This window comes from Apostichopus japonicus, chromosome 18, assembly GCF_037975245.1.
Source record: "Apostichopus japonicus isolate 1M-3 chromosome 18, ASM3797524v1, whole genome shotgun sequence".
NCBI lineage: Eukaryota > Metazoa > Echinodermata > Holothuroidea > Aspidochirotida > Stichopodidae > Apostichopus > Apostichopus japonicus.
In genome coordinates, this window is record NC_092578.1 from 14174576 (window position 1) to 14187394 (window position 12819).

At 37.8% G+C, this 12819-nt stretch overlaps 1 protein-coding gene and 2 long non-coding RNA genes across 4 annotated transcripts in view; 1 reads left to right on the top strand and 2 right to left on the bottom strand.

Annotated features, from left to right (window-relative positions):
• Positions 1 to 12819, top strand: part of LOC139958476 (uncharacterized) — a 324735-nt gene that overhangs the window by 62996 nt on the left and 248920 nt on the right. The gene's annotated exons all lie outside the window — the stretch shown is intronic.
• Positions 2090 to 7714, bottom strand: LOC139959116 (uncharacterized). 2 transcript variants are annotated; one of them, XR_011789971.1, is made up of 4 exons: positions 6542 to 7714; positions 3477 to 3637; positions 2864 to 3153; positions 2090 to 2271 (listed from the first exon to the last, which is right to left on the bottom strand). It is a non-coding gene; the product is annotated as an uncharacterized lncRNA (long non-coding RNA). The 2 variants fall into 2 exon arrangements; XR_011789970.1 differs by having other exon boundaries at positions 3477 to 7714.
• LOC139958445 (integrin alpha-8-like) overlaps positions 11655 to 12819 on the bottom strand; it is a 38853-nt gene continuing 37688 nt past the window's right edge. Inside the window, exons 28-29 of the mRNA XM_071955528.1 lie at positions 12667 to 12789; positions 11655 to 12109 (exon numbers count right to left, since the gene is read on the bottom strand). Coding sequence (XP_071811629.1) covers positions 12008 to 12109; positions 12667 to 12789 — 225 coding nt within the window. The 3' untranslated portion in view covers positions 11655 to 12007. The remainder of the gene's footprint in view (positions 12110 to 12666; positions 12790 to 12819) is intronic.

Consider the following 12819-nt stretch of genomic DNA (forward strand, 5'->3'; position numbering starts at 1 on the left):
TCTCCAAAATGCTTAATTTGTCACAAAAACTTTGAAGCCTAAGCACTAAATATGAAATCCAAAAAGATTTAACCACCAACCCATTCCTGATATTTAAAAACAACCATACTTATATTATTATTAATAAGGTTTTAACATTGAGTCTTCACTTTCTTAACTAGCCTAGGCCTAGCTATAAACAAATAAAACAGCACATTATTTCTTAAAAGTTATGGATGACCATGATTTTTCAATACTGTAACATATCAAATGATTTAAAACTAGGCCTAGGCCCCTAGTTCTAGTGTACTACCACTACTAGTAGTAACTAGTAGTAGTACTGTACTACTAGTAAAGTAATATATATTTCAGAATATGATATTTAAAATTAGGAGGAAGCCTTCCATAGTCATCTAGTAATATTTACAGTATTAACCTTCTGCAGATAACAGTTTTCTTCTAATACAGTCAGCAAACAAATGTTTCGGCATAACATTGCATAACCTAGCTATTATACAAACAACGGTCATTAGTTTACCTTTATGTGTGATCGTTATTGCTCAGCCTAACACAATTAACACCTACAAATGGTGTAATTCATACACCGCGAAAGGTTTCTCATTAAGCGATACATTCTAGCCTAACGCTAGATTACGTCTAAGTTTATTTAAAAAATAGTCACTTCAAATACTTGCGAAATCGAATGTACAACTGTCAACCCTTAGTAAGAAAAAACAGGTACATACCTCTTAAGCAAATTTGTATCTGCAGACTGCAAGTACTTTCAAAACAATTGATCAGGATATCCAACATCGAAAGAGTTGTAACGGATTACGAAAGCGACCGCTTTTCAAACTAGCTGCTATATCTGAGGACACTGAGCATTGCGGTTTAGCGATTGGATGCCAGTTATACTAGGCTCGTTCGATCAGTGAAAAATGTTTTCTGAACTGTTTTCTCTCAACTACGCTAAATTGTTGATTAATAAATACTTCTTGGGATAGTTGAAATTTATTTAAGTATTTGAATATCGCTTATAACGTTATTGCTAATATTTATTTCAGAATTTGAATTTGTTGAAAATATTATTTTGTAAGTGTTCCTGTGGTTAAGGGTATTACCCGCCCATTTTGCCCAAATGCTTGCCAAGATTTCTTCATGTGGTATCCGTCAGACTCGTTCGATCAGTATTTTTTTCCCCTTCAAATATTATTTAGTGTATGATAATATATATATAACATTGGATGGTAAGCAAAATTTAACTACTTTGAGTTAGCTCAATCTTTAATTACCTTATAGTTATTGGCGAATATAGGTTTTAGGAAAATATTATTCTGTTAATTGTGCCAGTTTGGTAAGGTAACTTCCCGCCAATTCTACACAAAAGCTATCCAATATTTCCTCCGGCGGTACTGCTGTCGGCATTCCGCTGGACTTACAAGCCAGCTGTAATATCTATCGGTCCGTTAGCGGACCACCAGCCGTTGCCTAATAACGTATAAGCCCATGCAGCCGCACCTAAACCTGGCCTATAATACTACACAAAATCCAAGTATTCTTAATTTTTCTCTCCACAGGAACAAATATATACAAAAAGGACGGGTAAAATAGTTTAATAGAAACTCATCTTTAACTAAACTTTCACATAGAGACTTAAGATTTTGGACAGACCCGATGGTCAATGTTTATGTGAACTTGTGTAAATTGCTGAGTGACTTTCATAATATTTGTGGGAAATTTTCTACGGCGTTACGCTGTCGGTCTGCTGTCGGAATTCTGCTAGGTTTTTCCAAGCAACAATGTCTATCGGTCCGTTGGCGGACCTCCAGCGTGAAACCACTGGCTTGTTTACGACGTTGATACGCTGTTGGTCCGCTGTCGGCAATACGCTGGGTTTTTTCAAGCAGCAATGTCTATCGGTCCGTTGGCGGACCTCCAGCGTGTAACCGCCGGCTTTTTTACGACGTCGATACGCTGTTGGTCCGCCGTCGGCAATACGCTGGGTTTTTCCAAGCAGCAATGTCTATCGGTCCGTTGGCGGACCTCCAGCGTTTTACCGCCAGCGTTTTTACGCCAGCGGACCGCCAGTGTGATGCGTACTGGGATTATCCAAATTCTTTTTTTGCCGTTCTTGGGCTTTGCCAATATTTTCTTTCACAACACCTTTGATTATGTCCCACGATTGTGACATGAGTTGAAAAATCCTCTCCCGCTGTGCATGGCTGCAGTCTGTAGTACGAGCTTCTGGTTGGACAATGGAGTCTTCCAAAGTTGACTGGTCGCAATGGCTCTCTGGATATATGAAGATAAATTAACATTCAATTATTCACAACACTTTGTTGACTGAAGAATAAATACATTTTTATATATTTTATTTTCACTATTAAGACCATAGAACCAGAAATTTGAGTCACATCACATACTCAAACCAGCACAAATATAAACCCTTATATATATTCTGTGCTGTTATAGGTCCAACTTGCATACCAGCCAATTATGATAAATATAGTACATAGTAAATATAGTACATGAAAATCAAAACCAATGTCATTGGCATTAATTGCATGTATCTTTTGAATTAATGGGCATGTATTTACAGTTTAATGAATGTTCATATTTTGTACTTGCTGCAGAGTGTACCATATACAGGGTTATTATTTATTTGTTTAGATATTGCAACTTGAATTGGGTTATTGATGGTCCTCTATTTAGCGGTTTTTCCCAGGACCTGGGATGTGTCAAATTAGATTTTATCTTACAGAGGACTGGTGAAGCTATGCAAGATTTGTCCAAACTCTCTTATCCCTGATTGCTTTTTCTCTGTATATGGCCTTAGCCAATGTAAATCTCTATGCAGCAATGGTAGGTTTAAATTATTACAAACCTTCCAAACATCACAGCAAAAGGTGAAAGACCTATTGAACCATGTTTGCTGTATGGTACCCCATGAGAATTGAAGACAGCAGTTCATCTCAGTCATGTTGGTTTTCACTGACAACCTTGATGAGTGACCTTTGCAGAGTTTGGTTGAATCTTTCATCAAGCCCATTGGTCTGTGGGTGGTAGCTAGAGGATTCTCTGTGGTCTACCCCTATCATGTCAAACAGGGACTTGTTCAGAGCATTAACAAATTCTCCTCTCTGGTCCGAGATGACAATTTTCATGCACCCAAATCTGAATAAATGGAAACATTTAAATAACTTTTGTTAAAGTATAGATTACGAGTAATGTAATGAATTACTGGCATCTGCAGAATGGCTGCATGGTTTAATCAGGAAATCATTTCTGCACTGATTTAAAAAAAAAGGAAGTTAAAAGCACTTACCATATCCCACTAACATTTTATTGACATTAACTTAACAATCAACTTCTATAAATTCCTGTAACCATTTGGACTCTTTCTGGGTCACAGTTAAAACAGTGCAAATTGTAGGTCTACATAACTTATTTCATAAGTATGCTATGTAAAGTAGAAACAAAAGTAGCTGGATATTTACCTGGCCATGGTTTCAAACAGAAACTTTGCAACAGTTGTTGCTGTTTTGTTTCTTACAGCAACAGCCTCTGGTCATTTTGAAAAATAGTCACATAGGGTTTATATGATGTACTTATTTCCATTGATGGTCTCTGGAAGGGGTCCAATCATATCCACACCCATCTAAAAAAAAGAAGTAAAATAGCATTCAGAACCATACACAATCTTATCATACGAACTGATGTTCAAGTGATTTTTATCTGAGTTTTGTAAAATGCTAAACATTCAATTGTTTTTTTAATATTTTTTTATTGTAACTCACACTGGAAGACTCTGTTACCAAGTTTTTTCTTCATTACCAAACCTATCATATACTTACTGACTTGTCAAACCCAACTGTTATATATCCAATGGGAAATCTCTGAAGTGAGATGCAAGTCACATGCAGTGATCCATCTAGCTGACAATCTAGCTAGTAATTGTCACTAGGGACTATCATAGGCCTGTTAACCATTTTCATCACCTTTGAATGTGGGGTGGGGGGAACAGATGTATAAGTAACTGGATGAGTGATTGATAGTTAGTCAGAAAATTGCCTTTGAATCTGTCAGTGAGATGACAGGGTTACACCTAACTGATGTAGGAAGCATACAATGGTACAACATATACTTTGGTATCTATATACATGATATTGTAAGCATTCAGAAATGTTACAAATTAATCTTTGAAGGGAATTTGCAGAATTTTTTTTATATTAATGACAGAAATTCACACTGTAGAGTTACAGTATGGAAGGAAAGACTTCTTGGGTATTAACCAAGTAGCAAATTTTACTTAAACAGATGTTGAAATAAGCATATGGGTTCATTGGGGATGAATTTTGGACAAAAGGCTATGGCTTTGTTTGTACTTTAGTTATGAACTGCATATGAATGTACGTACCTAGGACATTTTCTCGGATACTTCTTTATGACAACAATTCAACTACTGAACTCTGTTATGTTTATGGGTCATTCTTGCTTCATATCACAATTCAGTTTTCTTTTCATTTTGAAATTCATATCAGATAATCCTATGTAAAGGTGTTCCTGTTGCTTTAATTATACGCAGCTAAAAAAAAATACCAAAATGTGTTCTTAGCGGAATTTGTGTTTATGGCTGCAGTACATGAAAATTCCTGACAGTACTGCGAGTCATTAAGTCTACTGAATGTACCACCATCATGATCATCTTTAATATATGCTTAGCAAATTATAACTTTGAGAAAAAAATGAATGAGCTAGATCTTTCATTCTCCGGGCAATCTCCACACATACTCCTTATACTCTTGCACTGGCCAACAAAGGGAGGCAAACTTTAAGCATCGGTTGATAACTTGATATGCATATGGTGAATGAGGTTTGCAGTTACAATCATGCAAACAAATATTGCTTTTAGATGACAAAAAACAAAGTGATTTAGTGATAACTGTGCTACTTGTGAACAGTATTTTCGACCCAGGCCTTGCATTTATAAGCTGAACGCATAAGGTGGTCCATTTGTATTCCATTAACATGTAAGGCCTATGAGTTAGGATCTAAAATACATGTTACACTACTTCCATTGCAGATTCCATCAAAATCAGTGCCTCCTGCTGAAATGCCGATGAAAAAAATACTGAGGTGGTGAAATTGTCACCACTCGTGTCCTACAAGGACTCTTACAGAAATTGAAATGAACCTGATATTTCTATTGATTAAGCCACCTTCTCGGATCCCTTTCTTTCAAATTAGGGTCTTATACCAAAATACTCCTATCATTTGGTCAAATAAGTTCATGATAACATGTGGGATAAAACAAAAGCAAATTGTTGTGCATTTTTATTTGCTCTTTTTTTCAATTGTTTTTCTCAGCACCTGCAGCTATCCTCCTGAACAGAAATTTATTCACCCACCTTCAAATTTGACAAAGAGATTACACTAGGCCTATATTAGTTTTTTGGTCCATTCTGGTCACCATTCTAGCAATACTACAGTATATCACCAAGCAGTGTCTACATGTGATAATACATTGCAAATTTAATATAAATGATATAAACTTGGTTTAACCATGGAGCTATAATCCTAGGTTTATCTCCATGGTTTAACCTGCACTAATTTAATTGCAACATTGTTTTGTGCATATATTAACAACCTTAATTACTGTGGAAGAATGTTTAATGAATATTCATACCATAACCATGTACATGTTTGCATAATTAAAATATCACCTGCAAAAAATGACCATTAAACCGTACATTATTAGCCAACACAGCTATAACCCCCTGACAATGAAGTGATGGGCAGGTGGCCAACTGATTACCTATAGCATATGTCTCACATCCCGGCACCAATATATTAAAAAAATATGGGAAAACCTCTAAAAGGAAAGAGATAATAAAGTAACACTCATTAATTTAATTGATCCTCCAAAATGGACAAGACAGGGACCCCCCCCCACTCCCTTGCTACCTTGTGTTTTAACTAGTAAGGGGACTAATCCCAGGACATATCTTTCAGATAATCTGAAAAGTCCTATCCTGAAGATTTCTTTTTGTTTGTAACCTAGCAATTTCAAACACATAATCATTATTGAAATTAAGAGCTTGTATACTCATGGTAGCATGGGTACACACTACACAGCTGATATGTAACTGACAGCCGATCTGGAAGTTTTGGCAGCTACCACAGTAACATAAATTATACCAAGTAGGCTTTATTTCAGAGATTGTCAATCGGAGTGGCTTAAATTTGAATAAAGCAAATTATTTGCAAAAAGGGTTATCTCTCGAAGTCCTACTCCTATGCTACAGTAGGCTAGCCTATAGTAGCCTAATACTATTCGTGTCTTGCCGACTAATAATGCATCACGATATTCTCTAACACTAATAAATTTTAGACTTTTCAGTTCTACTCTTAGGTGATTACAAATAATAAAATATACCTAAAATCTGCTAGGCCCAAATGGACAATGCACTTAGTTCAAGTTATATGCATATCTATGGAATCATTTTCTTCAGTGGAAATAATTCCTAAAAGTTTTATACAAATAAACAAATAAAACACTTACCGCCAAACCCTTCTTGTAAGCTTTAACTTTGTGGGATTTGGCCAAGGGCCTATCTTCGTTGCCATGTGGGCCGACGTAAACTAGATCGTCATCTCCCGTCAGTCTAAAACTCTTCGATCTTCCCCTTTTCGATCTTTCTAGATTTAACGTAGACTTTTCAGGGTACACTCCTGACCAAAGATATTTTCCAATGATAGGCCTACTCGTCATCGGTATCCAGCTCAGGAGAAGTCATCTTGTAATATCAGATCGGGCTAAGTAAGTTAACGGTCTCAAAACTTAATGCAATTACTGTGCGTGCAAATATGCAACTACTAAGAAATTTTGGGCATGCGACATGTAACGTTAACGACGTAGACGGCACATTCACTTCACTGAGTAAACAGCAGTATAAATTTTACAGTAGAATGCAAATACGCATGCGTGAAATAAAAACTTTGTCACACCTAGGACATAGAGCGGGAGATTTCCACATTTCCCGCGTACTGAATAAATATATTGACTCTGACCAGGCACCAGGGAGTTTTTCCATAACAACTCCCTGCTCTGACCCCGGATTTGACCTTCATGGCGGGGAACTTACTGCAGCCGCGTACCGGTTGAAATACATTTACCTTCAACCTACATGGTTGATCATTCTCCGACGTTTAGAATTCCGACCTTCCAAACAACTACCCTAATTGTAGTAACGATTGATAAGCAGCAGAGTCAGACAGACATGACTAATTAGTTCAGAAGATAAATTTAACATTCTGCAGCCTTATGACACTGACAGTCGACGATCGAAATATAGCGGACAGCGTCCCTTTGGAGTGTAGTCTCCATGATAATAATAACATGTTGCCGCCTCTTCCCACAACAGTCGACAATCGAAGTATTAGTTATGCTTTAATTAACCGAGTTTTGAGGGTGCATGCTGACCGATATATGACATTGTCAACCTGGTCTTCGCTAGTAAATTACCTCCTTTTAAGTAATACGGGAACGTAGATAGGGCCAGAAATGTTTGTCACTCAACAGAACCACGTTAAAGCTCTTTAAAGAGAACCCGGACACTTTCCACGGTGGCGTAGAAAGAAAGGGAAAGTGTCCCTGAGACACTATTCACGCAAATGAGACACTATATCCTAGTAATATGTGTCTTACGGACGCCCGGACACTCATTACTGCCACACCAGCTGAACAGCGGTCAGTATGCAACTCAGCGACTCTACATTGTTTTTTTGACCTTCCAGTCAGAAGAATAAGGAGTACTGTAGTGCCCTCACACTTTGATTGGCTACACTTGGGGAGCACTATGCTCAACTTTGAGCTCTTCTAGCTCAATATCTAAACAGTCATTGTGGCAAAAGTTAAATGTGCTGTGATAGCCCAAGCCGTCAGCTTTTGTATGGTAGGACATGTCAGTTTAAAAATGTGAAGACTTTTCTCCAGCAGACTTGAAAAGTGTTGTGTAAGTCAATGAGAGCAATACATTGTGGTGCGACACCGTTACTCCATTAGGCCTAACTAGTAACGGCTAAATAGCCTGCCCTACAGCTCTGTTATCTGTATTATGTACTACTGTCCTGACTGAGTAACTAGTACTAGTACTAGTAACTACTGGTCTAGCCTACTTGGTTATTAAGTAACTGCTGTGTCAATCATAATGGGTAATACACATGGCCGTTGGGCGAATATCCATCATGAAAAGCTTTACTTAGTTAAAAGAGGCTAATATTCTTATGTTTGTTCAGTTGCAAATGTTCTGCACTTGTTCGTCAAGACTTAATGGGCCTAGGCTAAGTTTTAACGTTAGCCCCTTAGGCTGAGTAGTATCAACTAGTGTAGCGCTCTCATATACCTATTGACATTTGTCATATTCTGTTGGTGTAATTTTCCGACAAAATGGCGACGACACCTATTTATTCTCCGTTTATCTGCAAATAAGCAAGGCCCGGAAAGGGTCATTTCCTGCAATCTAGGGAGTATCTTTACTCGAAAATTTTCTGTACGCTCCGCGCCAACCTGTGGTGGCGCTCCGCTTAGATAGTGTCGAAAGCGCCCCTACAGACCATTCTTGCACCCCCAGCCCTGACCAAAACCCCCTAGCTCCGCCACTGCCCTTACTACACTCAAAAACGTCTTTGCGGGTACACTACGAGTTATAGCTACTCTCTTAAAGCTTTCTAGTCACTTCGCCCCACAACCATTTCGCCCAACTGCCAGTTCGCCCAACCAGCCTGGTCATTTCGCCCAACCAGCCTGGTCATTTCGCCCAACCAGCATGGTCATTTCGCCCAATCATCATAGTCATTTCGCCCAACCTTATTTTTACTAATATTCAGTCAGAATAATATTACTTTTTCTATTCCACTAGTTCAATTTGATTTATTTTTGGTTAGGTAGCTTCGTAATAGGTAAATAAAAAAGTGAGGTCCGCTCGATATCGATCGGAGTCTGAGCAGTTATTTCGGGTATAATGGGAGGATTACACTACTTTAGGGCTTTACGCATACAATGGAAGTTATATTATTATACAAACACAGGGGAATCGGTCTTCATAAAAACCTATCAAACCTAACCTCTAAATCACTGATCCATCCTACTGACTAACAATTCCCGAAAGTTTCCTTATTAAATTGAATTTTTTTTTTATAAAACCCGTCCGTAATATTGAATTACTATATTTAATCAATGTAACCACTTTATCAATGTAACCACATATGTAATCACATATGTAATCAATTTAACCACGACTTCAAGTTTCCTTAATACTCGGTTCGTATCCAGAAACGTTAACAATTCCCGAACGTTTACTTTATCAAACCTATCAAACCTAACCCCTAAAACACTGATCCATCCTCAAGATTCCTTAATATTCGGTTCGTATCCTGTAACGTTAAAAATTCCCGAACGTTTCCTTACTAAAGTTATACAAAGTAAAGACTTCAAGTTTCCTAAGTTCCTTAATATTCGAACGTTTACTATCAAACCTAACCCCTAACACACTGATCAATCCTCAAGTTTCCTTAATATTCGGTTCGTATCCTGTAACGTTAACCATTCCCGAACGTTTCCTTTTGAAATATCATATTTAATCAAGGTTGGGCGAAATGACCAAACTGGTTGGGCGAAATGACCAGGCTGGTTGGTCGAAATGACCAGGCTGGTTGGGCGAAATGACCAGGCTGGTTGGGCGAAATGACCAGGCTGGTTGGGCGAAATGGTAAGGTTGGGCGAAATGGCAGTTGGGCGAAATGGTTGTTGGGCGAAGTGTCCTGCTTCCCTCTTAAACACCATCGAATATACAAATTACAATGTTTTTACAGACTTTTACGGAATCTGAGAAATTGCAGGCTTGAGACCCATATTTTAGGGCTAGGTATTCGCAGCATAAAACACTCGGGAAGTGCCGTTTCCGGCCATCTGGGGGTTTGAAAAGAAACCCAAAATTTTCTTGTACGCTCCGCGCCAACCGATGCTGGCGCTCCGCTTAGATAGTATCCACACATTAGCCCCCCCCCCCAATAATTTTCCCGTCCCGCCGCGCCTGGCTCGAGCGTCTCAAGTTTTCCAGTCGAACGCACCTACTGTAATTCATTCTCTGTCAGGAAGTTGTGTCATGACTGAATATTATCTCTCAATTAACCTTGAATCAAACACATGATGTGGGTTAGGACCAAGCTATATCGAGACAAGGTTATCAAACAGGGATGGGTTTGGGAAATCGTTTCTTTCAAACAATTGTTAACATTATTTGCATCATCCCCATAGGCCCATGGTTTAACAAGGGAAATAATATATTATATTTTGAATTTCTCAAGAAAGTACAAAGAAAACTGTAAAGCCATTTATTTAGGTAATATTTTTTACAGAGATCACGTAAGCCCAAACTTAAAATTGGTTGAAAGAATGCCCCGTTACCTCAATATGCGAATAATAAATTTGAAACAGAGAGTAAGTATAACATTTATTTTAAATAATCTTTTAGTCAAATTAATATCGATTAATAAGCAATTAAGATGACTTTAATCAATGATATTACTATCGTTTATTTCATCTTTAGCTATATCGATCAATCCATGACGCCATGGCTATTGTTGCCTACGTCATGGCTAGTGTTTCCAAGGCTACCGTCATGAAACCTCTAGCCTTCCACACGGTTCAGCGAGTCTAACGTAAAGGTGTCGCACAATAATTAATTGCTACTTGGACTTACACACTAACTTGGTTAATTTCCAAGTCTTAACTCACATGTCCTACCCGCCATATAATGGCCTGGACTATCACAGCTGACATTAAATTTTTGCCATCATTACCCTTAAGTTTTTCAAAAGTGAGCGAGAAGAGGTCGGCATTTAGCTTATACTCCCAAACCTGTCTGCCTGCTTTCGCTATGGGATCTTTCCGTTTCATCCAATATTTCTCAAACGCCTTAAATCACTTTCAATTTTCCCAATTTTTAGACCATCAGTATGACCAACAATATATTTCATTCTCTTCATCATCCAAGCATCATTAACGTCGATTAACGTTTCAGGTGGACGTATACACTATACTCTAATTGCGGTATGGTTTTTCCTTTAACGTAAATTGCTCCAATGACTTTCACACTATTAACTCTCCAGCATATATGTCTAATCCAACATACATGATAGCTGATATTAGGGGATATTATAATCCAGTTTAAATCATCCAGGCATATTCTGCATCAGTGTAGAAGACCGTGCCGGTGTGAAAGTGTAGAATCCCCCCTCCCCCACCCCCCCCCCTGACCATTTTAATTCCGGTGCATGTAAATTTTATCCCGTTAAGAAAAGTTGAAAGAAAATTCTAGAATAGTTGTGACTGACTAAAGAGATTTCCAGTGATATTATCCATATTGTATTATGTTTTGTGGTGTGATATTATCCATAAGTATACTTCACTTATACAATATTTTTTACTGCTGGCATTGCATTCTTAGATTTGAGCTATAGAAGAAAAGCAATCCTTAAAGAAAGACTTCACCTTGAACCCCGTTACAAGCGCATCTCAGAGCAGGGAGTGTATAATGCTAACAAATATCAAATGCATTCACTCCCCCCCCCCCAACCGCCCACCCCCAATGATCATTGATTTGATATACCCCCTTTAACATATAAAAAGATTAAAAACGATGATGATGTCTGAAATTAATCACTAATTTAGATCATTTGAGGAAAAAAAAGTTTTTTGCCGAAAATTAACCTATTGTACTACAGGATATGTACATTATTATAATATGGATATCTTTCTAAACTGGTATATAAATGGTTTCTTATGTTACCGTACCTTTGATATTTTTCTTAGTTTTTGTTACAAATTTTATAATTTAAGATGATCATTCATGCTGTAAAACTTCATCACTGTACTAATCATTGTTAATTCAACAAAGGCACTCTGGCTAAATATATTCTGTTAGTATACGACTTTTCCAAACTGTACTGCGTTGTGATATATCATTTAATTCGGTTCTTCCTTCTCTATATTCTCGACAACCACATCTGTTGGTGCTGTTGCAGGAATTCCATCCTTGTCGAACTTCTTGCGTTTGAAGAATCCAAGCTACATAAGAATAAATAAAATGATTAGTTTATATAATAACAAGAAAGAAACGTTTTTTTTTGTCAAAGGTCTAACATTCCAGCGAGTTATGTCATTCACTGTTAGGTGACAGGGCTGTACGTATGTTCGTTAGGGGGGGGGGGGGTGGGTACAAGTGCTACATACTAAACTTGTAATATATTAGTGTTACAAATCTCCTTCTTTTGTTTTAGTCTTAAAGTAAAGGAATTGGAACGAGGTCTAAAGATATACAGAGCTTCATATAAAAGATGAACGGTGTAGCTGCTTCGTGTTGAAATTCCCAATTCTACAGTTACCTTATATTTTATTGATTAAATTAACGACACAAATTACGACGACGCACAGATAACGTACACTTTGTGCCCACAAAATCCATGATTCACAATATACAAAACTCCCAGTATTATATCTTTGAAGATAATTCTTGGTTCGGGAGATAGTGAAGGTGAAGGGGCGGAGGCGGTCAAGGGGTTTGGGTAAGGGGGCGTGATGAGGGGAGAGCAATTGGCTGCTCTATCTTTTTCATATATACTTACCTTCCATAGTATAATGATGATCAAAATGAGTATCAATAGACCAACAAATATCGAAACCAGAATCGCCCAAAACGGAACATGAAGCGTCTCTTTAAGGGTGTTGGGAGTCGCCCTTAAAGAGATCTATGGAAAACAGATGAGAAGGCAAAAATA